The sequence below is a fragment of the Amblyomma mixtum genome, chromosome 9, assembly GCF_055824585.1.
Source record: "Amblyomma mixtum isolate Tamu chromosome 9, ASM5582458v1, whole genome shotgun sequence".
Classification (NCBI taxonomy): Eukaryota; Metazoa; Arthropoda; class Arachnida; order Ixodida; family Ixodidae; genus Amblyomma; species Amblyomma mixtum.
The window spans coordinates 14,306,541-14,334,331 of record NC_143020.1 but is presented as its reverse complement, the minus strand read 5'-3'; the positions used below and the strand labels follow the sequence as shown (position 1 = coordinate 14,334,331).

The window sequence follows — 27,791 nt, the reverse complement described above, 5'->3', positions numbered from 1 at the left end:
CCTTCTTAGAGAGCACAGCTTCATGACGCCCTTCTCACCAACTTCGCTTTTATGAATGATTTGAGGCATTGCCCAAGATATTTTAGGCGACATGAATTCGTTTTTATCGAGGGCTGGCGTACTAACAGCAAGGCTGCACATATATGTTTATTAATTATCGCTCTCACTTTTCAGAGCGAAGCTCCTAACCGCCTGTTTCTTTTTTGAGTGGAGTCGCCATCGTACTTCGGTGTAACCGAGCTAAGGTGAAGCTCAGCAGAGGATGAAAGAAATCGAACGTAGTACGCAGCGAAGGATGACAGACAGCGATAGCGAAGAGAGCGCGGAGAGCGCGTGTGATGCCAGGATTATTTTTGATTGATCTCTGTGCTGACAGACTTGCATCTTAAAGCTCGGGCACCAAGAAGCTGTCTTCCCATTCTTCGGGCACGTGGCCCGCTGGAGGTCGGAGCCGCTGGGCGCGTTAAATTTGTATCCACATAATCAATGTCTGGTGTCGAAGTCTCCGCTAATTATGATTTTGTTTGCGATGTATATTTTCTTAATCCAGCATCCAGTTAAACGCATTGCTCCATTCTTTCCCTCCGGTGGTGTCTCGTGTTTTGAAGCCAACAGTTGTGCGTTTGACAACACTGTGGCCGATTCGAACAACCACTGCTTGTCACACAGTCACCAACAATATTCACCAAGAATACTATAGTAAAGTTTCACAGGTTCTTTATCTTCCTCGCACCAGAGGTGCCCCGCCAGAGACGGTTGGTTTAACTCTCAAGACTGAAGCTTGATCTTCGCACCAGGGGTGCCCCGTCAGAGACGGTCTCTCGATGAGTAGATATGCAGGGATAAAGGGAATACTTATGTACAGTTTATATACAGCAATTTACAATAGATACAAGTTCAGGCACAACGGGAAAAAGACAAACAACCAAAAGGCGGAACTGGCTAATACTAGGGGAGGCCCCTACTCGGCGTTGCCGAAGATGCGTAGCATCTCACCTTAGCGCAGAACCCCGCTTCCAGCTCCGGGGCCGGTTTTAAAGACATAAAGGCCCGGCCCACATTTGGTGGATTCCAATCATGTTACGATGTTCACATGATTGGTTTATCGAGAGCCTGGCCAGCCCTACAGCTTCCGTAGGGCAAAACGCCCTTTCCACAAACACAAACGCACGGTCGTGCCAGTACGTGCAGAGTAGAACGTTCTCTCCACCACAAAATAAAAATAAAAACAACACAAATACACATTCGAGCCAGAACGTGCGCGAATCGGTTCCGCGGGGCGGGTGGACACCCGTACTTCCCGGCGCGTTCGCGAGCGGCCGCGTTCCAAGAAAGGAGACGCTCCGCTTTGAGTGCCCCCAGCCGCGTTCCAATGACCCCCGCGAACACTACCGATCCCTTACAACTATTGTGATCTATACAGGTAGCATCGCCATTTGTAATGCAGATTACTAGGTGGCCGCTGGCTGTTGAGTTTCTTTTTAAGATGTGCAGTCCGGTGTATTCATTACAGATCTTGTCTTAGGGTGTCGACTTAGTCCTGACTTGCTGAAGTATGGTTAGAAGTTTCACTATTTGTTGCACTTCTTGGTGCCTCTGTGGCAAGGCTTTTAATATGGAGCATGCGCTCCGTCTTTGCTTCAGCAGCCTACTGCAGACCGGATTCGATATTTACCTCCATCTGGCTGGTGGCGGCCTCCCTGATTCATTGAAGCGCATTTCCATCACTTTTTCCTTGAGCCCGATTAGTTTCCCATCTCTTTCAACCATCTTCTTGAACCTAAATCTCGCGGTATGCTATTGCCGCATTCGCGGTACCGCAGCCTGCCCTTCACGGTCGGTGGTCGGTCATGTGACTACTGACATCATACCAGAGCGAGAGATGGGGCACCTAGTCGGCTCTTCAGCGCGCCGCAGCTAGACTTTGCGGCCGAACGACAGTTGGCGGTCGGTCATGTGTCTACTGACGTCATAACAGACCGAGAGATGGGGCACCAAGTCGGCTCTTCAGAGCGCCGCAGCTAGAACTACGCGGCCGGTCGAACACCTGCGACAGAACAAAGGTGCGTCTAGCTAATACGGCGTCTTCGTTCACTCCCATCTTTCTCCCTTCCCTTAGGCGAGGTTCGGTTGTCAACCGAGATATGCCAGAGAGATACATTTCCTCCCCTCAAAATGGAAATGTATCTCTCTCGCATATCTCGGTGGACACCCGAAACTCGATTAGGGAAGCGAGAAAGATGGGAGTAAACGAAGACGCGCACCACCCATAAGCGAAACACATAGCGTAACCAAGGGGATATTGCTTTCGCAATTACCTGGGCTTAACCAAAGCTAGACCCCAGCATTTTTTTTTTGCGAGTGAATGTTTTGCAACTTTTCTGGATCTCCTTCTTTCCTTTTCTCTGAAGCTGCGCCAGAAGCGCGGTTAATGTTGGTCGTTTTTATGGATTTCGAAATTGCTAGAGTTTGCGCACGCATTCGTCCAGACTGTCGGAATGGTTCGAAGTTATTTGAAGGCATTCCTCGACTTTTTATGTGCCCCCCCCCCCCCCATGTCAGCCAAAGGTACTTTCTTTATGGGTGCAATGCCTTCCGGTTCCCTCCCGCGACTTCGGGATCTGCTTCTGCTCTTGCTCGTCGTGCAAGACTGCGAGCAGTTTCGTTGCGCGGTGGGTGCACATTAGTGCGAAAGCACTACTTCACGACTTAAAACCGGATGACCAGGTTTGTCTGAAGCTTGGCCTTGACAGTAACCTTGATGAAACGATTCAAAAACAAACAGTAACGTAGTTGCGGTTCGAACCCCCAACGGTGCGAAAAGATCAGGTTCGCTTGGTACTGCATCAGAGCTTATGCCATTGCCGCCGCATTTTTTTCCTTCATTGCCTGTTTTGACAGTATACGATACGCCACAAACAGATTATGTTCCGTACTGCTACCTCAAATGTCATGAGCGGACATGAGTTTGACAATAGGAGCCGCTCAGAACCGCTTCAAGCAACAAAACTAACCCATCAAATTGATAACTACGTCTCCAAAACATACCTCCTTCTGCACTTCACGTACCTTATATACGTTTCCTTTGAAGTAATCGCGCACAGAGCGTGCATCTTCGTCGCAGTGTCCCACAGCCATCCTGCGCGCCAAATAGCGTGCAGGCCAAGAAGGAAGAAAATATCGCCGCAGCCTATCACGCCTCCGGTTAAACTGCAACACACTCTCGTGCTGTGCATTGCACACTGTCTGCTTTATAAACTAATTCTTCTTTCACACTAATAGCTTCGCCAGGCGTACCGACGAACCAGCAAAGCACAACCATGAGCCAACCAGACTAAAGATGTGCTTTCGCACGTCCACTCGTGTTAACTGCGTTAAAACCCTCAAACTATTTAGTTGAACTGCTTTCCTTCGGGCATTTTTTTCTGTGTCTCCAGGTGCCCTTTCACTTTAAGGGCACGCAGAATCGATCGTACTATCCACGTGCATCACCTTAGTCAGCATGCGTCTTGCCACACGGAGGTATGTAATCGCCTTTAAGAGTTGAAGATGAAATCGAACCACTCTCGGCAGAGTGCGTGAGGAGTCAAACACGCGTTAATGACATCCTAGTCGAAATAAATAGGATGTAATGGGCTTGGGCAGGGCATGTAATGCGAAGACAGGATAACGGACGTTACTCAAGAATAACGGACTGGGTTTAAAAAGAAGGCAAGCGTATCAGGGGCGGCAGAAAGTTAGGTAGCCGGATGAAGTTAGGAATTTCGCGCGGGTAGGGGGGCCGCAACTGGCACAGAGCAGGGTTCATTGGAGAGATAAGCGAGAGGCCATTGTCCTGCAGTGGGCGCAGTCAGCCTGATGATGATGTTGATGATGATGATTGCCATATCCTGATGATGGTTGCCATATCAGAGCTGCCGACTCTCTTTATCTCTGTAATACACGCCTTTTCACACCCCTCACACATAAACATTTTGTATTTCTCTCTGTTCGTGAGAACGTTATTCACCCGGTTTGGCCCAGTTCAGTTAGAGGATCTCTTCTTGTTCTCTTCTTCTCTTTTCTCCTTCCTTGATGTGAATTTTCTTTAAGAGGCACATTGAGGCATCTTTTCTCGGCTTGCACATTGGTGCTGAAATAGTTGATTTCCATGCCTCGTTCGACAGTAATGTGACCGATGTGTTTCTGAAGACCGCTGAGTAGGATTGGACATCTTTGTAGGTTACATGTGTATGCATGTTTCAGGTGGGGTCCGTTCAGCTTCGCATGTAGCATTTTTCACTGCCGAAAATCGACGACGTGCTGTCAGTGGGCAGCTTCTCGCGTAACTCATTCCGGGTAGACCGCTCCTCAGTTTCACTGCTGTTCATTGTTCCTTGGTGTTCATACGGGTAACTTTTCATGCTTCGCTGATGAATCCCCTCGTTGTTCCTTCTGTGCTAAGAAGGGCGACCGTGGTGACCATAGGCCTGCTAGCCCTAACTTAGCCACTATTACGGTAGATGGCGAAGTAGCAAAATCTATCCTGAAAGTAAAAAACCAATACTGCCTCTCGAGCAAATAAGCATTCCATCTGAAGCGGAAACTTTCCAGAGTCGAAAAATGAACGTATTACTGGCTACATCATAATTATGCGTCATCATCGATTGTTCACAGCTGTTATTCTTACTTTCGTTCCTTACGCCTATCGGGGTGCCTTCTTCCCTCTCTTGAGACAATGAATTTCCCAGACACGTGGTTTAAAACAAAAACATTTACTTAAGGAAATGACCACATAAATTAGCAGCCTGCAGGCTTGCTTTCAAGGAGCACTGAGGAGTAAACTTAAGTCCAGCTTGAGTAAGAGACTAGTATCTTAAGATTCCAACGATACTATTTACCGCAAACTGTTGATTAGCCTGACAAATCATGTAAAGCCGCCGCGGTGGCTCAGCGGTTATGGTGCTCGGCTGCTGACCCGAAAGACGCGAGTTCGATCCCGGCCGCGGCAGCTGGAATTTCTTTGGAGGAGAAATTCTAGAGGTGCGTGTACTGTGCGATGTCAGTGCACGTTAAAGAACCCCAGGTGGTCGAAATTTCCGGAGCCCTTCACTACGGCGTCTCTCATAGCCTCAGTTGCTTTGGGACGTTAAACCCCATAAACCAAACCAAATCATGTAAACATCAAGTGACCTGGGACGCTGATACATAATATAGGTAAGTGCACATGTTCATTTTTTGACACTGAAGGCGATTGGCTTATTCATTTCACGTGGAACCATGTTTCGGCAAAGTGCTGCCAAATATGCGAAGTTGTGCCACGAGTGGTGCGAAGCATTGCTCACTCCCTTGAAAGCCCACTGGACTACGTCAGCACTTGTCTGCAGCAGTTTCACAAGCGCAAGCCAGGCAAATACTCTTTGGGTTGTCTGCGCTCTTTCCGAGTTATGATGCCCCCTTTAACATCACGCTTGACAACATGGGGTTCATGGTAAACCGAAGGTGCTATCATATGTTCATATTCTAGCCGATGTATACGTGCGATCAGTTACACAAGCGGTCTTGTTTTCCTTACTGAAGCACCGGACTCCCTGCATTGTCCAATTTCTGGGAGGGATGATGCCATTCCGCAATAAAGTTTGGTTTGGTTAATAGGGGTTCAACGTCTCAAAGCGACTAAGGCTATGAGGGAGGCCGTAGTAAAGGCTCCGGACTTTAGACCACCTGGGGTTCCTTAACGTGCACTGACATCGCACAGTACACGGGCCTCCAGAATTTCGCCTCCATCGACATTCGACCGCCGAGGCTGGGATGGAAGCCGCGTCTTTCGGATCAGCTACCGAGCTCCATAATTTATTTATTTATTTATTTATTACAGATACCTGCAGCGCCCGAGGGCATTATTGCAGGGGGGAAAACACAATAACATCTGCTCATTTGGCCGAAAGTACACATAATAACAGAAATACAATCACACCACTAATAGATGAGGAAAAACATGCACTGAAGGAAGACAACCACGTTCCAGAAATAAAATAACACTACTGAAATGAAAAGGACACGCGCAAGACAACTGCGCGCCACGTCACACATCAGATAAAAATGCGCGGAATTGACCTTCCGTGCAGCACTCAGTGACGCCGGCTGGTAGCCTTTTCCACTCATTGATCGTCCATGGAAAGAACGAGGTTTTGTAAACATCTGTGCGGCACTTAATCTCTCGAATCTTCCACTGATGATCAACTCGTCTAGAAAAAAGTGAGGTTGATGCAGATACCGGTCTTTGTCAATGCTCAGCTTTCCAAAATAGATGCGATGCATGATTTGTAATCTCAAATGTTTCCTACGGTTAGCTAAAGATCCCCAGCCAAGGTGGTTTTTAAGAGACGTGACACTAGTTGAGAAGCTGTAATTATTGAACGCAAATCTCGCAGCATTATTTTGGACGCGCTCGAGCATAGCACATAAGTAAGCAAACTGGGGGTCCCATACAGGGCAGGCATATTCAAGAATTGGTCGGATGTGAGTGAAATACAGAAGTTTTTCTACATTAGGCGGTGCTTTATTGAAATTTATTTTTAAGAAATTCAGCATTCTGCAGGCTTTGGATGTAGCGTACTCAACTTGCCTCGTCCATGTTAGGTTAGATGAAAAATAAACGCCGAGGTGCTTGTATTCAAGTACTTTTTGCAAGGGAACATTATGTAGTGAGTAATTTGTTTGTAATAGGGAACGCTCTCGAGTGAAAGAGACAAATTGGAATTTTGTGGCATTCAAAGACATTTGCCATTTTGAGCACCAGGACGGGATGGAATCCAAGTTTTGCTGTAGTTTTAACGCGTCCGAGGAACTTTCCACAACATGGTAAACCAGACAATCGTCAGCATAGAGCCGAACTTTGCAGGTAAGATCGAAAACAATATCATTGATATAAATCAGAAAAAGAAGGGGTCCAAGAACAGACCCCTGCGGTACATCTGAGGAAACGTTTACATAACCTGAGTGCGAACCATTAATCAAAACACGCTGCATGCGGCCCTGAAGATACGAATGAAGCCAATCGATGACACTGGGCTGCAGACCAAGACAACTTAACTTATGTAGCAATAGTAAATGAGGTACAGAGTCAAAGGCTTTCTTAAAATCTAGAAATACGCAATCTATTTGAGAGCCACGGTCAAAGGAAGAAACCAGATCATTACTAAACTCAAGCAACTGAGTAGTACAGGAAAAAACCTGACCTAAAGCCATGCTGAACTTCTGTAAAATACCCATGAGAGTCAAGGTGTTTTATGACTGCGCTATATATTATGTGCTCCAACGTTTTACAGGACACACTCGTTAAAGAAATCGGTCGGTAATTAACAACACAGCTTTAACCACAGAGCCATCCCGGCGGCCTCAATAGAAGGACGTGCCACCCCTGGGGTTTTATAATTGTATGAAAAGGCAGTTAACGGGGCAGTAATCGTTTATGATTTCCCCAGAAAGACGTTTACTTCCTTTGAGCAGAAAAAAAATGGTTGGGTTTTGACGTAGGGTAAACAGAGTAGATGTGCGAAAGCATGTCTTTATCTTGATTGGCTCATGGTTTTATGTTGCGGCATCGTCGGCATACGATATTAGGCTCAAGTTAAATCCTAATCGAAGTTGAGCAGATCTGATCTATTCGTGCCGCAGATAGAAATTGATGAAGACGATGATGTTCAATGCACACCGTGAGAGTGCGTTGTAGTTTAACAAGAGGCGTGATCGGATGCGGCAATAGCGTAGTGCTCGCGTGCAGTAGCCAGCGAGCCTTATTTCTTCTCTCCGCCGCGGGTTTTAATCCCAGACGCGGTAATATTTACTTCATTTATTCAAAATCTAAGTCAAGGCTTCAGAGATGAATCGGCTTTTTCAGACATGGTGCAGAAGTAGAGCCTTCGTTCTATTTAAGGCAGGACGAAATTACCGAGAAAATTATTTTATCAACTTCCAGCATAATTCACAGCACGTTCAATGCAGGTGTGCTAGTGCTTCACCCAGCTCATGGTGCCGGAGAAATGTCAGTCTCTCTACTCGTGGCAAAAAATGCCGCTAAACAGGGTTAATCGGTATTACACATTGCACTAGATTGAGGCAGCCATCAAGAACGAGGAATGAAAAGATAAGCTACAAGAACGAGCGCCCACTGGCAGCTGCTTACTTTCATGCAGGCGAATGGCTTTAAACACACCGGGAGAGCACCGAGAAGGGGGAGGGGTGGGTATGAATGCAAAAGCGATACTTCGTATTAAGGCCTCTGGCGCCTCATAAGCTCCTGTTAATCGCCGTAACCACACTTTGAAAATTCATATTCAAGCACTCATAGCATGCACTTCTAGCGCTTACATAAGCCCGAATTTCTCGCTTTCAACTTTGCAAGCCGGAAACAAACTGTGCGGAAAGGTTATAAAATGACTAACGAATCGACGTCAACCATAACCGAAAAGGTGCTTTTAGATGAAAACAAACGGCTACACTAGTATGGTTTTCATATACCTCACGCTCTCCTCTTCCACGTCAAAGCCATCGTTAGGCTCTTGAACCAAATAGATAAACATCACAGCTTTCGATTACAAATTTTCTACATGGCGTAGGCGCACCGCCAGGGCCGGATCAGGCTTACTCTTCTCTTCAGGTGCGTTTCGCGGTGAGAGCACACACATTCAATGTTTCTGTCTCCCACTTCTTTCAAAGCCATTATATTCCTTTTCTGCGGGGCATCGTTGCTTTTCTCATTAATATTCTGCTTTCGTTCAACTTGTATCGAGCTCAGGTACAAGGCTCCGTGTGGCATAAGCTAAAATATTTGTCATGAGAGAATGCAGCAGCTGAAAACAGAAAGTTGCATAGCTCTTGGTATTCAGCGGTCAGATAGATAGAAGAGCTTTCAGCTGTCAGCTGTCAGATAGAAGGGCTTAACGAACAGGGGCAGTCCAGAAGCTAAAAATGTTTTATGCAGATATATTCCTGAATTATTTATATCAGGTCTTAAGCATTCCCAGCTCCATGTATTTATTTTCGTTTATTAGAGCCGTAACCACCTTTTTGAACACTATCAACTCTTTTTAAGTATGACTGCTCTGCCGAATAAACTGGGCGATGCCAGTCTCATCGAAGTGCAATAACATCTTTTGCCCTTTATCTAAGCTATTTACACTCAATATTTTTTTTTGCGTTTTTTCTGTGGAATGTTGCTTGTGATACTAGTAAACATGGATCAACCTGCGCGATTCTGCAGCACCTAGCAAATAATTTGCAATTAAATTTCTTTTCTCATGTTGCTTCAGATTTGATTACAATGACCGCACAATGATTGCGGAGTCAAAAGTTAGTATGAAATTACGTGAGGTATAAAAATGTTGCAATATAACCGCTGCTTTGTCATTTTATTTGACGTCAATCTTTACACTAGCCTGCTGTTGAGGCCGAAATGACGGCAACTTCGTTAGACATTTTGTGTGCCTCACGTGGCCTCATAATAACGTGTGACGTCAGAACAATCACCTGGCTGCTGAGACCGATGCCTGAATTGTATAGGAAGAAAAATTCAATTAAAACCGTTTACTCAGCGTATGAAAATTTGACTCGGTAATCCTTGTTTGCTTATGTCTTGCGCCTTATTCCAAAGCAGATATATACAAAAACCTTGTGCCGTTCACCCCTTTCTCGTGAATATTATTAGCCAGAAGCACTACTCTTAGAATCGTTCGTATGCAGTGGACGAGTGAGAGAATAACACGTATCCCATGTTGGCAGTCATTAGCAGATTTTGAGAACAACATATCAGTTTTCGAGGCGACTTCTATTTTTGTTGCGCCAAAAAATAGAAATGCTTGACTAAAACGTCACGCAGTACTCACTTTAGCAAGTTCGACCTCAACGTCAATTATATCAGAAATTACTCCGGAAGCTTCACCATCTTCCTCTTCGTTAATTGTGGGTTCAACAGCTGGCCTTTCGTTTTCCTCTTTGCGATCACCACTTTCCTTTTCGTTCTTTGTAGTGTCTTCAGGCTTCACGTCTTCTTCCTCTTCGTCGCTTCTGGAATCGTCGTTTGGCCTTTCATCCTCGCCTTCAATGCTTTCATAATCCTCATAATATTCATCAGAATAATTTTCTGGCACCACTGGAACAATTTTAAGTTCAAAAAATAAGCTCAGCACGGAGCGTATCAGGTTTCTGTAGGCTTCGTACTGTTTTTGCTTCTGCTTTATGTCCTTCATCTTTTCTGGGTAGGCTCCGAACCGGGAGAAAGGCCCCGTGACCTGCAAGAAACAAGTAAAATCTGAACTAGGCACTTTCTTTGATATTTTCCTGAGGTGTCTATAACATAAAGTGATTTTCACATTCAGCCGATCATCATTTAGGCGTTTAGTAATTATATAGCAAATATATAGCATATTAATTATATATGGCATATTTATTCGTTCTATCACAGGTCTCCAAGACCTTTTTTCCTCTTTTTGATAAAAAAATGCAAAACATAGAAATATTGTTTTCTTGTGGTTTTTCAGTGATTTTGAGCTCAAATGAGCTTCAGGTAGAAACTTAACACCACGCCTACTTTCTATTTCCCCTCACCGGTACGCGAAATAACTTTTTGCTTACTCTATTGGGTTAAAATCTGCCTTAAGCCACATGTTTCTTTTAGAACGTAATTTAGTTTTGGTAATAGTACTAACTTATGGTAAGTACGACGCAATGGCGAACTCTGTGCTGGAGTTTTCGGGGTCTTAAAAGTGTCTGCATTGGGGTCCGTTGATGCACGAAGTAAAGAAGCCAATAGAAACCAGAAAGCCCTCCAGCTTTAAAAACGCCAGTTAATGAAACATTTTTTAGCTCGGTGTACCAACGCCTCCTCTGTAAGCATTAGTTGGCGAATAAGAAAAGTTCACGCTGCCCTGCCTGAGGATATCCTTCAAATGGGATTTATAATTTGCGTTTAAATTGGAGCTCATAACACAAGGAACCTAAGAAGTGTGGACGAAGTGCGCACCCCTGTGAGCATGAAAACTGACTTGATATATTCGCCAACTGACCGTTCCTTCCGTCAAAGATTGGAAGAAAAATGTAATTTTCAGGAGTGGTACCTGCTTTACAGACATTGGTAGTGTTCAAACCTCTGCGCATACCGCATTCACCATAGCAGCTTCCAGGCGTTATCAGCATTAGCGTCATCTATGTCGCAATAAGCGTGTGCTTTGAGTTGGTGAAAACTGTAACAGAGCCCCGATTCAGTGATACAAACTATCTTTGTCTCTTGGTCAACAAACGACATAGACTGCAGAGAAAGTTTACGGATTCCTAATCACTGTAAAAGCACGGATTTCTTATACATATAAGACAAAAAAGAGCGGGTAGTGCCGCGGAACAGAGCGCTCACACTAGGCGAACGACAACGCGGAGAGCGAGTGATTTTTCTCGGGGTTGGTACCCATCGTACTAGTGCTTACGCCCTAATGTATATTCAGAAACACTTATCATGCTGCTATCAGCGAATATTCCATGACCAATAGACTGTTTGCTTACGCCCTGATACATATTCAAAAACAATTAGCAGGGTTTTGTCGGCGAAGATTCCATGACCAATACACTGTATATGTGTAAGGCTTTTATTCCCGCAATGATGATTTATCAGACACACAGAATAAAATTACAAAGGTTTGGGGGTTTTTGCTAGAAGCTTTACATAAATACGCCCATAAAATTTGCGCCCTCATAAATGAACAATCACGCAGTCTCTGTCGCATCTTCACATTTCTAAATCGCAATATGACATTCTCTGCACATTTGGGTTGCCTTGAGCCCAATTAGTTGCTTTAAGGTAAATCAGTCGAGACAGGATATTTAAATCCCGCATCCCTGCAATACAAGCAAATGAAAGGAGGCACTCGGTGCACCTTCCGCAGCACGTGCAGAGGCACATATTTTAAACATTTTCAAGGTGCCTTTCGTATCTGTGCTTTCAAATAGCCTTGCAAAACTCGTCATGGAGGTTCGAAATATAGACCACAGTAGCTCACTGCCCATTAAATCTGAGCAGTAACCGAGACCGGAGCGAAACAAGTTCTGTACGTTTTGAAGCGCCGTTACCAGAGCTGTCATACATAGGCGCTCGCGGAATAACCAGGGCGTACTTTGCCTTTCAGATTTGCTTCACAGATTCCGACAGGAAACTGCACATGGTGCATCTCACGAAATATCTACGATTGAGCATGAACACGCCGACCTAATTCTTGGAAATTAAGATTTGAATGCGGACGTTACAGCACAGTGTGCTGGTCCTGCATTCTCAGTCCAAGCGTCTTACTCTCAAGTCTCTCTTTCGTAACCGTTCCTCTTTTCGCACGATTTAAGATAAAAACTTTCCAACTATTCCACGCGGCAAGGTGCTTAAATTGTAATAGCAAGAAGCATTGCACTGGCTAGATTACCAACTAAATGCGACCGTTGTAAAAACCTAAATGGAAGATCTCTTTTTCTCGTTGCTGGTGCAGAATGGTGCGCATTGATATCGTCTTGAACCCGAACGGCTTCTTGTGTTAAATATACTGAAGGCATTCAGTTCACTGCTGAATAAAATTAGAAGGGGGCGTCACGGATTTGAATTTAAAGTGCCCTTGCTAAAGGAGAGAATTTCGGGCCCCGACAGACAAGTGTTATGTGTAAGTGATTTACAGCCACTATAGGAAAACTTACGCGCGCTATCCACTCAAACTTTATTACCACTGTGGCGCTAACATTATATATGTATTGTTCTGCTCTGACTAAGACCAGACTAGGGTGCAAGCGTTGCAAATAACCATTCGTTTTTCACTCTTCGTCAGTACATATGGTGTGATGCTCCAGCAGATCCGTGAAAAGTTCAATTTCCGCATAAGTATATTTCTGGCGGTTCTAGGGCTTTCAGCTAGTGGACACTTGTGAGACCTTCTGTATAATTTCGGCTCGTGATGATCAGATGCATTTTCTCCTGGGCTCGCGAACGACAACTAAAAAGCACACAGGGCAACCTCTGGCAGTACTAGCGCACTGGTGGCAGTACCAGTGGTCGGTTGTCTACATGGGCGCTAGACAAAATGCATTCTGAAAACGACCACTCATTAGCCAAGCTGCATGCGACAATTTCAGGCTCGTGCATTTCGATTTTATCGCTGTGTCAAATTTCCGTCTCTTCTCGTAGTGGCATAGCTCTTCATTGCAGTTTCCGATGACATTTTTCGTTGATTTCTTGAGATTGCTGGACTAAAGCACACATGATGTAAGTAAACCATTAGAACAATCTGGTTTTAGCTTTCTTTTTTCCATATTGCTCCACATATGGCAGCTGTTCTAAACTTCATGCCACAAGATAGAGCCTTCGTTCTTAAGAACTGAATGAATAAGTTCCTGCGAAGAATTTTTCTTTGTGGGGCATTTACATGAACAAAGGATCCTTGCCTTCACCGGCAAGCATTTTTACTTACTGCGATTATGTAATGCGGCTGTTTTTTGTCCGGAACAGGCGAAATTCTGGCCAACGGCCTGAGTCCAGTTCGTTCCAAAATTTTTACGTAATTGTCGTCTGAAAATCCTTTATCTTCAGTCAGCGGCCACTTCTGGATGCCAAGCGATTTGAGCATTTTGATCAGTTCTTCCTTGACATTTTCTTTTGAGGTATTTTGTCCACCTGCTAAAAACAAAAAGGGAACCAGTTAACTTTGAATACTTATCTAATTATGACCGCGAAAATTTCACACTCTATTAGGGAATAAAAGGCAGGCTTCCTGGTATAAATAATTTTGACGAACATCTTTGGTCACCAGTGGCGATTATGGTCATAGATGGCAACTATTCATGGCAGAAAAAAACAGAGGAAATATGTGAAAATCACGTTTAAGACCACACAGTTGTCCCTAGTATTGAGTTGTGTTGTGTCAAATGTCTAGTGAGACATAACTGTCGATGCCCAAAATAAACACCTGTACAATCTAGAAAGCTGTGAAAGACCAAATCTACGCCCCGGCCGTCACTTCTCAACAGCGAAGTAATATCCAATAGATAAAATTTTGGTCACAATGAGCTTGTTCGTCTCAGGGAAAAAAAACTGAGCTCTAAGTGGTCGACAAACCGCCGCAGAAAAGACACGCAAGAAACAAAGCTGATGTAAACACCGGGTGCTTCTTTTCTTTCTTGAGTTTTTTCTTTCACCATAAACTACCATCAAGCCAGGACATCCACCTTAGGGCAGTTAGTGAATGAGAACTTGAAAGACAATCATAGGAAATGACAGGCGCTGACTGCAAACTGTTTATTGTTTTCCAAACGAGCACCGTATACAGGGCACAAAATTTTCACTTCTTCCCTATTAGAGCAATCTAGCTTTTGGCGCCCTCTTTTTATCGGCTGACTGGCCACCACCCGGCGTAGTGTTGTAAGGTATATATTAAAGGCACAGAGGTGGCACACCCAAGTAAGGCGAAGTCGAGGCGTGAGAGCACTCGAGACGCAGAGAACATGAAACAGGGCTACCTGCCGCGGGCTTCCCCGAGGGTTCTGCGTTTTTCTGTGGTTTACCCATAACGATTTGGTGGCAGTACTGGGATGTGGACAAAGCAGAGAATAGGAAGAATGGCCGCCGGCCGAGGACTTCGCCATCTCTCCTGTGTTTGGCGGCGCACTGTAATGTGGGCAGCGGTGGGATACTGTCAAACAAAAACAATACTGTTTTTTTTGTAAATATATCATAGCCGCAGTACTTACACTTTCTACCTTTTTCTGCATTGCACCGTACATTGTATACTTCATTAAACACTCTCCTCATCTTGACTTGTCATTGCTTATCTCTTGAAGATTGTACCCATGTCTGATGCATTGTTCCTGTATCTTAGTTTTGTTGTCAATGTCATTTTTTATGGGCCGTGAATCCTGTCAAGCCCAGTTAGAGTATTTTATTTCACGGTCCTCAGCATCTGTAATGTTCTTGTTGGAATAAAATGATTCTGAGGTGCAATGCGTGCGTGTGGCTTGCAGGCCTTGGGAGTCAAGGTAGGCCGTGTTATTCCACATGCACCGGGTTGTGTAGCATGAAGGCGTCTGCGGGGTACGATGGCTATAACCGATGTCGTGCTTAGTCTCGTACGGCAGGTGGGTACGAACTTCCACCGCATCCTGGATCACGCCTCCGCATGGTCCGCGCCAAAGTGGGCGGTTTTATTCCGCCGCCGTACGCAGATATACCTGGGCCCTGTGGCCCTTGGGGTTCCGCGCGGTGCCAACGACGTCCCGAACGCCGTTCGCATCGTGCGGTGGCACTGTGGCACCGCCTACTGATGTAGTCTCCATCGTCGCACCGCCGTCCGTAGCCCTACCTACGTCCGCACCTTTGACGGCTCGATGTTTTAGGACGCATACCGATCTCGGTTTGACGCCATCGCTGCGTCGGATGGCTACAAACACCTGATGAGATCAAAAGGGGTTGAGAATTGGGCGAGTTGGTACGAATTCATACTGCTGTGGCACCACAAGGACAAGGACTTGTGTTGTCGTCACTCTGTGTTCGTCCTTGTCCTTGTGGTGCCACTGCAGTGAGAACATGATGATGAACATGACGAGAGCCCAGCTACTCATAGTAAAACTGCCCTGGCCAGTGATATAGCTGATGTTGGACGTGCTTCACGAACGTCGTGGCACATATATAGCGCTGGTGGACGTCCTGCGCGAGAATTCGGGCACCCCCATTCATGCACCCCCGAACGGGGCACCCCGGGCACCCCCACGTTCGTGCACCCCCGGGCGTCGAAGGCGGCTGTGCACTGCGTGGAAATATCGTCGAGTACCCACGGCGCGTCTACGGTGTCTGGAGCCATGGCTGTCCGCCAGCCTCAGGAGACCAGAATGCCACAGCCTCATGGGCTGGTTGCCTCACCTGAGCAGCCTCAGCGCATGACCTTCATGTCTTCCTCGGCCGAACGCTCTGGTGAGAGCTGGGTTATGTAGACAACCATGGGTGCAATCAGTGGCAGTGCGCCAGTGCTACGGTGGTGTGTGGTGTGCGGACGTATGTGATGCGGGCTAGCACTAAGAATAACAACTGTGAGCACGTTTGCGTCTTAACGTAATGCCTGTCTAAGAGGATTTACGAGGAGAAGGTACGAGAATTAGAGCGACGTCACCGTGCGGCAAGGTCACCCTGCAGAATGGTGATAGCGTTTTGCGACTTGCATCGGCACACAGCTTCCGAAATTTTGAAGCACTCGACTACATTACCTGTGCGGTGTGTGCCTTCGTACCCGGGATGGTTGGTGGTCTCTTTCGATGGGTAAATCACGGGAGAGATCTTGCGATGGCTGTGACTTTTGAATGCTTGTGGTTTTGTGCCAAGAATAAAAATAAATAAACAAAATATATAAAGTAATTATCTGTCACTGGGATTTGAGCCCGCAGCAGCGCGAACAGCTAGGCAGAGCCCTAAACTATCGTCGCAACCGAACCCGGCTCGTGATAAACTGCAACATACGCTCCCGCTGTGCATTGCGCAATGTCGATTTCATCAACTATTACTGCTGTAAAACTAATATTCGTTCTTTGAGCTATGTGGTGGTAGTTAGAGAGATGTGCACTGCGCGCGTTGACGTGGACAACGTTGTGGCAAAAATTCAGCAGTAGAGCAATACGCGTTGGCGTTGACGAAACTGCTGAAAAAAACGCGCTACTGGAGCATAGGCCACCGGCGTACATTGGGCCACCATAATTCGTTCCCAAGCCGTAATTCTTTCCTTGAGATCACCGACGCTGCCTTCAGAGACGGGCTAAAGTAATAATCGTATTCAAGTTAAAGGCGCACCTCAACCCAAAGCCGGCCGTCATCGTTCAAGGGTTTCAGTTCAGGAAGCATCACCAGCCTCCGGGCGACAGCACTGCAGAATAAGCAGACGAACTTCAGGAGTGCCCGAACACTCAGAATTCGGCTGGACGCTGGGCGCCATGCTCCGAGACAAGTTCTTCTGTGGTCTCAATGCTTCTCTGCAGCGCAAGTTAATTACCGGAGCCTAAACTAACGCTCACGATGGCAAGAGAGAGAGCTATAACAGCAGAATATGCCAACCGTGAAACCGAGAAAATCCAGGTCACATTGTCAGGTTCAGAAAATCTGCGCTGCAACTGCTAAGCCTAGCGAAGCGAACGCACAGCACTACAGTGAAACATGGTCAAGCAACACATCTCTTTGCTGCGGAGGCGTTCACAACGCTCGCAAATGCCTTTTTCGATATGCACAATGCCATTTATGTATACAGCGGGGTTTCATTGTGAAGAATTGGCGACGTAAACTTAGTGCGAAACAAGCGTCTCCGACGCGTGAGCAGAGGAGTAACGGGCCGACGTGCAACCGTGGCAACGGCTACGGACCAACTGATGTTTACGGCATCTTCCAAGTAGTGTCTGAAAAGCAGGCAGTTCGAGTGTCCGTCGAAGTCAACGGCCCATTCAGATGCAAGCGGAATTGGTAGCTGCGCGCTCAGTGATTTACGAGAGGATTATGCAGCGCACGCCTCTGTCAAAACGCAAGTTACAGCAGTTCGTGAAATGTGTAGGGGAATCCCTAAATGTGCAGTAGATTAGTAACAAAGGAATAATCGTTCATTTAAATCTACCCCAGCGCAGCCATACGGCTGCCAAGGAAAGCTATACAACTTTCTCAGAAACTTCGAAGTGGACAAAGAAAAAGCTGGTCGAAGACAAATTTTTCTTTCACTACGAAGTTTCTGAGAAAGCTATATAGCGTTCCACTCCAGCCGTATGGCTGCGCTGAGGTGGATCTGAATGAGTAATTACTCCCTCATCACAAGGTACAGCCGTACGAGTTGAGAAATTGTTTGTACAATCAGCAAGACATTCTGGTCTTTGGCACCGTGGGTGGTCAGGTCAACCAAAAGGGTGGACAAGACCGAGTGCGTCTAGTCGTAGTCAAGGGAGTTAGTTTGCTTTGCAGGGACGGGTTCAAGCTCTTGGTATTAATCTCAGGATTCATCAACGTTTGGAACTCATCAAAAGGAACGCTGCTGCACAAGTATGTGAAAATTCTCCGACCAAGGCGGGGAAACACCAACGGATGTCCTGTGCGAGTGGAAGTGGAACCAACTTCCCAGCCAAAGTTTTTGACGCCTTGTCAAGTTCCTTTTGCACTTCGCTAGAGAGTTGAAGAAGCCCAGAATAAACTTGTTAGACAAGGAATATTACATCATTCCGCATCGGCGACTCCAGCTGTTTCTGTTGTCAAAAAGAACGACATAAGATGTGTAATGATTATAGATACAAAATAAGTCCTCTTGTTCAATGGCACACTTACTCATGGAAGACACCCGAATAACTATTTGCAACGCTCTCAAGTCGATCAAGATTCGGCGAGCTTGACCTAGATTAGGCGTATCAACAACGGACTGTGGACGAGGAAACCACTGACCTGCTGACCATCAACACGCACAGTGGTCTGCTTCGTGTCACACAGCTTTCATCTCGAGTCGCAGTGGCAGTTGCGTTCTTTCAGTGTTGCATGAATGAAGTAATCCAAGGCCTTGTCAGCTCTCAAGTTCTCGTCGTTGACATCCTGATAGGAGGCAAAGGGGAACAAGAGCACTGCTCTCGTCTAGAATCGCTACTTTGCGAATCAAGGAGGATCACGTTAGGCTGAACAAAGGCAAATGCCAGCTTGGTGAGGATGAAGTTGTAGTTTTCGAATACGGAGTCAGGAAGGTGGGAATAAAGCGAACAGACGTGAAGGTAAAGGGCTTTCATGAGCATCAGAGCTAGAGTGCTAGAAGGAGCTACACACATTCTTAGCTGCAATCAAATTCTACAATAGGCTCCTGCGGGGACCAGTACACACACGAGAACATGTTTACTGGCTGCGATAGAGTGGCTGTGATTGGAAATGGACAACTACTCAAGAGAAATTGGTCGGTGGCCGATGGCTGGTAACTCGCCGGCCTCAAGCTGGTAGCCGATGTGCTCAGCCGACTTAGCTCGGGCCAGCTTCGAGCAATGGGTGGCCGCTGCTCTGTCGGCCTTTGATTGACAAAAGGCAAAAAAGCAATAACTGGCTAAAGCCTCGCAATAGGCCGTCGACGCGTAGGCGTCGCACCACTGGATACCAACCACTCCGGGTAAATATTAAGAGAATTGTGCGTAATTAGGTCACAGCCGCTAGTCAAAACGTAGCATGTCTTTATCATGCGTGTAACAGCCGGCAGAACGTTTTACAAATAGACGAAAGTATGACCTTCACGACATGCGCATATTCGCAGTAATGGTGCCTGACAAAACGCAGTCTCAGTACGTTTGCATAATTATCGCAACAAACATTGCAGAGTGGAGTATCTGCAACGTAGTCCGTTCATTTGCAATTCTAGTTTGTGTCATCAGAGAATCCCAATTTAATAAAATAGCATTACTTAACATGCAAGAGCCAGCGCCTCCAATCGCATGATCTTAGATTTGGAGTATATAGTATCGTGAACATTATTTGTTGTACGAATCTATGCTGAGCATGTTGGTGCCATTTGACCTTGTTTTGGTTTGTATAGTGTTTTATAGCTTGTTCTGCGTATCTCATCCGCTTGTCGTTAGCCATTCGTTTTCGTGAGAGCGTGAAAATATGACCATTCAGATTTCGCCGGTAAATATGTCGGCACTGGGGCAAACGACTACTGTACTGTGATAAGCTGTAGACCTGCTTTTAATCTCTAAATTACAGAAAATCATAATTTGGCTTTCCGAATGTTTTTATGTATTTCGTGCAGTGCATTGTAGTGTACTCTATATTATAAAAGGTAGCTTATCGTTAGGCCGTCGTAGGACTGAGCACGGCACTACGTCGGCAAGAGGTGATAGGCACGTGCAAGTCTAATGTGAATTCCGAGTTATGGCCCTAGCTGGTTTACCGAGCTCGAGCCATGAATGTCCTCGCTGGCTGCCGTATTCGTGCCATCAGCGTTTTTCCATTGGCTACGGAAGCATGCAACCATGGCGTAGACGTAGAACAACCGTCTCGCGGGCACGAGCACCTGGGTTTGAATCCCAGTGAAGCGCAGTTGTCCACCCGATTAAAAACATCTTCGCGTATCCATGGAATTGCAGACCTACGCGCCTAGCTCAAGTCTTGGTGACCAGATCATTGAAAGCTTCTATGAAGATGCGGTACCGGCAGCGACCAAAGGAAAGTAAAATCACGGTACACTGTACTGATGGGCGACTTCAAGGCAACGGCATGCAAGGAGCAGGCGGGAGAGCAAGTGGCAGGTGGCTATAGCATAGGTTCTAGGAATAGCAGAGGAGAGGTATTAGTAGAGTTCGCAGATAGAAAAAGTTTGCAGATTCTGAATACTTTCTGCCGTGAACGAGAAAACAGGAAGTACACTCGTAAGAGTCCCAAGAGTGAAACGGAAAATGCAATAGCCTTCGTACTGTGCGCTCACCCTGGCATCGTAGAGGATGTGGAGGTCCTCGGTAAGGTCTGTTGTAGCTACCCGAAAACGGTAAGCTCTCATATTGGGTTAGATTTGAAGAAGGAACCGAGAAAACTAGTGAAGCGGACGCCCATTATCGAGTTAGTGATAAGAGCTAAAGTAGAGGAAGCGAGAATTTCTCTGCAGTACATATATCGCGCTTTAACTGATGAAGACGACCGTGATGTTGCAACAATGAACGATACTCTCACAGCCATCGTTACAGAGTGCGCCATAGAAGTAGGTTATAGTAGGGTCCGATACCGGCAAGCTATCCCAGGACACAGAAGATCGGATTAAGAAACGCCAAAGTATGAGGGCATCTAACTCTACAGATAGAAAAGAGCAAACAGAGCTATCAAACTTAATATGTAAGCCAAGGTAGCCTCCATAAGGAAGTTTAACATGAAGAGGGTGGTCTAAAGAGCGGACGCAGGCTAAAAAAAGTGAAGCACTTAGGCATAGGCTAAAACCATAAGTATGCGTTGAGAGGCAAAGAGCTGAATGCCATCAGGAATATGGTTAATATAGTTAACACAGCCAATGAGTTATTAACAAATCTATTCAGCAGTCAATGCAATCACAGGGTCAACGAGAGAGACAGTAGCGCACAGCAATGGGCATCCCGCCAGTAACGAAACGGGAAGTAAAGAAAGCATTGGGAGCAATGAAGAGGGGAAAGCAGCTGGTGATGATCAGCTAACAGCAGATTTAAAGGATGGAGGAGAGATTATGCCAGAAAAGGCGGCCACCCTATATTCTCAATGCCTGTGACGGCGACTGTAACAGAAGCTTGGACGAACGCTAACATTATCTTAAATCATAAGAAAGGAGACGTCAAGGACTAAGAATTTCAGACCGAGCAGCTTACGGTCCGTTGTCTACAAGATATTTAATAATGCAATCGCTAATTGTGTCAGGACAAGTAAGACTTCGGTCAGGCAGGCTTTCGTAAAGAATACACGGCCAGACTACATTCACACCATCAGACAAGAGATAGACAAATGCGCATATTATGACCAACCCCTATATATAGCCTTCATTGATTACGAGAAAGTATTTAACTCAGCGTTTCTGTTGCTTAACTGTGGACACAAGATCAATGGTGTTGTCTATAGAGGAGCGACTCCGCCGTAAACCGGCCATTTCATTAAGGGGCACTTTGTAGTGCTCAAGGTATCTCCCCAGGCGCGTCAGAATCATTCTTTCCATGATTTCCCCACGCAACTGGCCAAAAGCTTTTGGGCTGAATGATGTGAGGTTTAGGGGGTTTTTGCTGGTTTTAGTATTGGTATCAGGCGACCGAGTTTGCACTGCGTAGGAATAATACCGTCTTGCACTGAATTGGTGTAAAGTTTGAGTAGTTCTCTTCGCGCGTCATGGGCAAGCTAGCGTTACACAGCATATGTAATGCCATCGGGCCTTGGTGAAGACGAATGCTTAATTTCTGCAAGAGCAGCAACGAGTTGCTCACGAATCAAGAAAACATCCATCGCTCAATCTCGTTAAGCAGGAGGAACACGCTTGGAAATTGCGGTAGTCATTGCACCCACAATTGTCCTGCAGTTGTCAGTTGCTACTTCAGTCTGATGGCGGTTTTGGTGTAGAGCTAACGCATAGAAAGGTTGTCTTTGCTGTGGAAGCGTTCAAAGTCCTCACACTGTCCGCCAAATAAGGTACGTGAGCTTTTTAGGATACAGAGATTGACAGGATTTCAGTGCTGGTCCGCCAGCGTGTCCATTCGTCGCTTGATTTTCTCTGCAAGCGTCGCGCCTCTGTTCGGTCCCTTATTATTTTGTCCGTCTGCAGCGTCTTCCTGCACAACGCCGATTAGTACTTTTGTGGTATAATTCAATATCAAAGTCAGTGCGCATTCTGGTTGAAATGAGGTAGCGTCTAGTAGGCTTCATTGCAGTTGCTATAATGCCCCTTAAACTAGAAGTGAAGCCTGCTTGCACGCCTCTTCTATATTGCTTTTAAATACCGTCCAATCGATGACCGCGTGTTTAGTTGGGTCGGACGCTCCATGACCTCGAATCTTGAGGTAGGTGGGTATATGGTCTTTCTTATGGGACTCCACATCTCGAAACCAATGGATTCGCCATTCTAGCCAAACTATACAGCGAATATAGCGTCAGGCGCCGGCAACTACTGTAGGAGCTGCCTGGCAGGTATGGCTGACTTCCGTCATTTATTACGAAAAGTTGATTATCTGAAGTAAACAAGGTCAGATTCCTTTCTTTTGCGTTGAATCTAGGACTTCCCCATGGTTGGTGATGGGCGTTGAAATCACCGCTAATGATTCAAGAAGCCTGGGTTGCCTCTATGATGGTCTTCAGCCTCTCGCTATCCTATTGAGAGGAGGGGAGACATACGCAGCACTAAGTGTGAACTCTATGCTACTTTTTTTTACTATGAAACACGCGTGTTGATTGTCGTGGTGTGGTTGAACTGGGCAGCGAATGTTCGTCATGTCGGTGCCAATGTAGAACAGAACTTTTCTGCGTTCCCCAAATGCAGGCGAGAAGAAGGGCTCGTACCCGGAAAGCCTGATTGCTGAGATAAGTTAGGCTCGCAGATGATAAGATCGGAAAGTGGCTGTCAAAACATATTGCCGGAAACTTGAGATTTGTGACTTGAGGCCTCTTTCGTTTCGCTGTAAGAGCGCAGCGCCTCTGACTTCCTCACGAAAAGTGGGAAGCTGGCCGGCCATTGTATTCTAAAGATCTTGAAGCGCTGCAAACAGGGAGTCCAACAACAGTAACTCCCTCCTAGCGGTTGACGATTGCAGGGTCTGCAGCAGAGGGCGAATGGCCTTGTCTACCGCCCAAAGGATCACGAGGGCTTGGCGATCTTACTCTGGCAGCCTGTCTGAAATGTCTTTCGAGCTCCACGGTGGGAGCTTACGGTTACGAGGCTCAGCAGGACGTAATGCCGGAAGCTCTGGTCTAGCATCAGCACACGACGAGGTCTCACCATCCTTCACCCTAGTGCACTGACAGGACCCACTTGGACGTGGTGGCACCGGAGTGGGTTGGGAAATAGGTGCCATGGGCGTGTCGGTGTGGCTACTTTGGGCAGCACTCTTTTCATATTTTTTTCGCGGCGAGAACGCCTTCTGCGAACAGTTGCGGCGGCTTCGCGGTGCGTGGAGTAGTCCCGAACCATGTGCTCTAAGATGGCACGCTCATCGTTTATACATGGGCAGTCACTAGACGATGCGTCATGCGGCCGGTTGCAGTTAGAGCACCTAAAAACTTGTGCGTTGCAGGACTTAGCGCTGTAAGCTCCGCAACAACGGAAGCCCATGCTTGAGCTACCACAGGCACCGATCACAAGGCCCAGCTTCAAACATTTGTGGCATTGCAGGGGCTTTGGTATAGTGACCGCGCAGCATGAGGAAAATGGCCTACCTCCACGTGTGACGGAAGGGTGACCTTTGAACAGAATTGGAAGAGAATTGCCCACACGTGATACCCGTAGAATTACGGTGCCTTATTGGCTGCCCTCACGAGTAGGGGCAACTCATGTTTCGTGATAGCCTCGTCGACATCAGAGATTATGCCGGAAGAGGAATCAGCCCAGTGTAGCGAGATAACTGTATGGATTGATAAACCACCGAATTGTGTTCTAGCCCCCAGTGTTTCCAATACAGCCCCATGGTGGGCGTCAATGGCAACGACGTTTTTCTGCGTATTCTTCCAATTGACTTCAATTTCATTAGCCACGAAGGCCTCAAGCTTCACAGCCGACTTGTCTGGTAAGCCGTCTCATGTTGTCGATTGGCTGCACTGGAAGGATGAGGAAGGTGTGTGCCGGTGTATAGCCACTTGTTTTCACAGTTGACTCACTCGATGACGATCCGGCTCTTAGTAGCCTTCAATACGTCTTCCAGCTGAAGTAAGTCTCAAAGCCGTCTTCACTGCTGTACTCGCTGAAGTACTGAATGATGTCTTCCCTGTCGGGGTCGCTCGGAAGGCAGCACCGCTTCTTCGGCAACTCGACGATGAAGCTGCAAGTCTAGTCAGATGCACAGGAGGATCGAGAGCTATCACCGTTTGTCAGGCAGCGGAGCCCGCAGAACACACACAAAATCACAGAAAAAGCTAGATAATGATAGAAAGCGTTCCAGAAGGATGCACTCGTCGTCTTCCCGAGAGTTCAGTCTGTTTACTTATTTCCATTTATTATTCAAAGCAAAACCATTAGCTTGGCACGAGATTACCCTCTTTCTTTGGCTCTCCTCATTGAACCCTGGCCTATCCTCGGTTGTGGTTATGTGCCATGTCACTAAGGCAACAACCACCGCAACAAAAACCCCTTGGTCTAGGATTCATATAGATTTTGCAGGACCCTTTACGGAAACGTTTTTCTTCTCATTGTGGATTCCTATTCAACATTGAAAGTTGTCCAGCTTAGATCAGTGACTTCAGCAACATTTTGCCAGCAGCTGCATGCTTTCGTACCTACACATGCTGTATCAGGCACCGTTGTGTCCGAGGACGGAACTGTAATTTTCTCATAAGACGTTCAGGATTTCATAAACAACCAAATTTGACGTGGGAAAGTGTAACCTTACCACCCGTCTTCTGCTGAGGCTGAGGTGATGGTACAGCAGGCAAAACTAGTCCTCAAACGCTTGGGGAATAGGGACATAGCTGCGAAGCTTTCCCGACTTCTTCGAACTCACATATTCGCCCACATTCCATCATCGAGAAGAGCCGAACACCGCCTTTCTGGTACGGCTCCCGGGTCTGCAGCTTCGCAGCGCTGAAGGACTCAATCTGGTTGGCAAGCGGGATGTCTGCGGTGAAGCTTGTGAAGGCACCAAGCCCATCATGTCGGTGCCCAGTAAGTCCCTGCACAATCAGCACACCGCTAGCCAACACAGCCGCACCTGCACCAAGATCCAGATGGTCGGTAACCATATCGTCAAGGCTCGGCATGCGAACCGTCCGACCAAATAGGTAGCCGGTACTGCGACAGCTATTCCAGGCGGAGGAGAGCACCATTCGACATTTCCGAAAGCATTTGTCGGCTGTAAAAGAAGGAATATGGAGGAGCATTGCAGCATGTTTTGAAACGGCGCACCCCTGCAGAAGCTGCTGTGGTGCGTTCGGAGGCCACAGTGTGCACTCCGGCTGTGTGCACAGAGCCGCTGTGCACACAGCTGGTTGTGGCGGCTGTGTGCACAGACCCGTTCCGGAACAAACGATTACGCCGAAAACAAAGCGAAAGGACAGGAAAGTCTGGTGAAAAGACGGCGAGGAAGCGGCCTTCCAGAGCCGTATTATGCTCGATATGGAACGTTCTTCGGCGACTCCGGACGCCTGCACACAGGTAAAATACTGGCATTCGCGAATAGTTTGACCGCGTCCTTTCTCTGCGCTTACGCTGCATCGCCCGCGCAAAGGTGCAGCCAATGTCGATTTGACATCTCCGTCCGAAGATGATTCGCACGTTCAGCAGTTCCGAAGTCTGTCGATTGGGGCGGTAGACTAGGCAGCAACCTCATCTCTCGCGAAGCTAGAAAAGGGAGCGCCAGGAGGTGCGCTTCTAGAAGCGAGTACAAAAATCAAGAGGAAATAGCAAAGGCGGAGGCCCGCAGTGCCCTCGCCACCGAACAGCAGGCTACGCTTGAGGTCAGCGGCTTACTGGAACCTCTGTCTTAAGGCGAAGCGGAAGCCTGGCCGTTTTCATACGAGGAAGAACTATCAACAAGCAGCTCCGATATCCACCTTGGGAGTTTGGTGTCGAACGACCCTTCCACGCCTTCGCGACGTGATGATGCGCATCGCAGATCAAATTGGGCTTTAGAGACGAGCCTTAGTCTCGAATGGCCTATGGCCCACCTGGACGAGCATTATACTTTTCATCATTTAGCGCCATAAAGAGAGCGCCGTCGAGTGCTCCACTGGACACCTCCTCCAAAGGCACCGCCACGGCGTGGGGCGCCCCCGCACCAACAGACTACTCTTCCTGAAGAGCCCTCGTCTCATTAGGGTCGCGTGCGATAGACCTGGGATGCGATCACTTGAGCGAAAAGTCACCGTCTAACGATCTCCCCGGATACTAAACTCGGAGTCGGGCGCCGAAACATGTGAACTTCCGGAACGTCCTGTGCGAACGTCTGGCGCTTCTTCTTCCCCCTCCGCGCCATTCGGCGAAAGTTGTAATGGCTGAAGAATACGAAGATAGCGCACCATGCGAAAGGCGAAGACGAGGCATAAGAGAGCGCAATCCGAGAGAAGAAGAGAAGCCGCTGGTCGGGGACTTGCCAGTGTGTCCTGTATTATTTTCCTTAGCAATATCGCAGTGATTTCCTAAACAACTGGTTTCCAAACAAGCTGCATAATCACGCTTATTACGCTACCCCTCTGAGTGAAAGCTGTAGTGTAAAATCCTTTTTGTTGCTTACCAGATACAACGCCTCGCAGTGCGGGCACTTGGACGTGTGCGGAGTCTTTTTCAGTACCGCGCGATTACAGCCTAACGGTAGCACTACTTTGCATGACCGACTGGCTTTTTGTGGGCGCAGCGAGCATTCAAATGCGAGTCTACATGGGGGAAAAGAACCGTTGCAGTAGGGGAGTTCAGCGCGGGTGAGCTGAGAGTACAGGAGTGCTGCCTCGTGCTGCGCTGGAAGCGAAGTGGAACACCTAGTTGTTCTGTGTGGTCCGTGAACGTTAAAGATCGCCTGTAGTTGAAATTTTTTTCTGCGGCCTTCATATAAGCCTTCTCTTGTAGCATAAGTACAATGGCTCTAGGCAGGATTCCCTGAGTTTTGCGAAACTGTACATCCTTACAAACTCTCGCGATGCCCTCAGATCAATGAACGCATGCTAGAAACAGAAGATTCACCCCTCGGCACGCCTACAGTTTCATTGCGTTACCTAGAGTCACTCTGGGTTTATAAGCATTAGGGCGTCACCTCATGTGCATCGCTTGTGCTCGACAGTGTCTCAGGTGGCCATATTATTGATCTTCTTTAATTTGTTTATGATACCACCGAGTGTATTATGTGTTAAAATGAGCCAGAGAAACCCAATTTTAGGTCATTTCTTTGACAGACTTTATGGTATTTCATGATCACCCTATACTCTGCAAGATGCGCATTGAATCTGCTTTTAATCATTTGTAATTCACTACATTTTCCCTTATACCGTGAGGGAACCCTATGGTCGTGTCATCAGCTGTGGTTGCTTTGACTTCACGCAGAAATTCCAAGCGAGGTGGACTCCTCTTGTCACGAGACCTGGCAGACAGCGCATGTAATTTTGATAAAGGGTGGTTCTGCAGGTT

General features: G+C 46.9%; 1 protein-coding gene across 1 annotated transcript in view; it reads right to left on the bottom strand.

Annotated features, from left to right (window-relative positions):
- LOC149328367 (uncharacterized) overlaps positions 1 to 27,791 on the bottom strand; it is a 110,348-nt gene that overhangs the window by 64,069 nt on the left and 18,488 nt on the right. The window contains exons 4-6 of the mRNA XM_089558974.1: positions 25,192 to 25,386; positions 13,473 to 13,675; positions 9,867 to 10,271 (exon numbers count right to left, since the gene is read on the bottom strand). Of these exons, the coding sequence (XP_089415100.1) occupies positions 9,867 to 10,271; positions 13,473 to 13,675; positions 25,192 to 25,386 (803 nt within the window). The remainder of the gene's footprint in view (positions 1 to 9,866; positions 10,272 to 13,472; positions 13,676 to 25,191; positions 25,387 to 27,791) is intronic.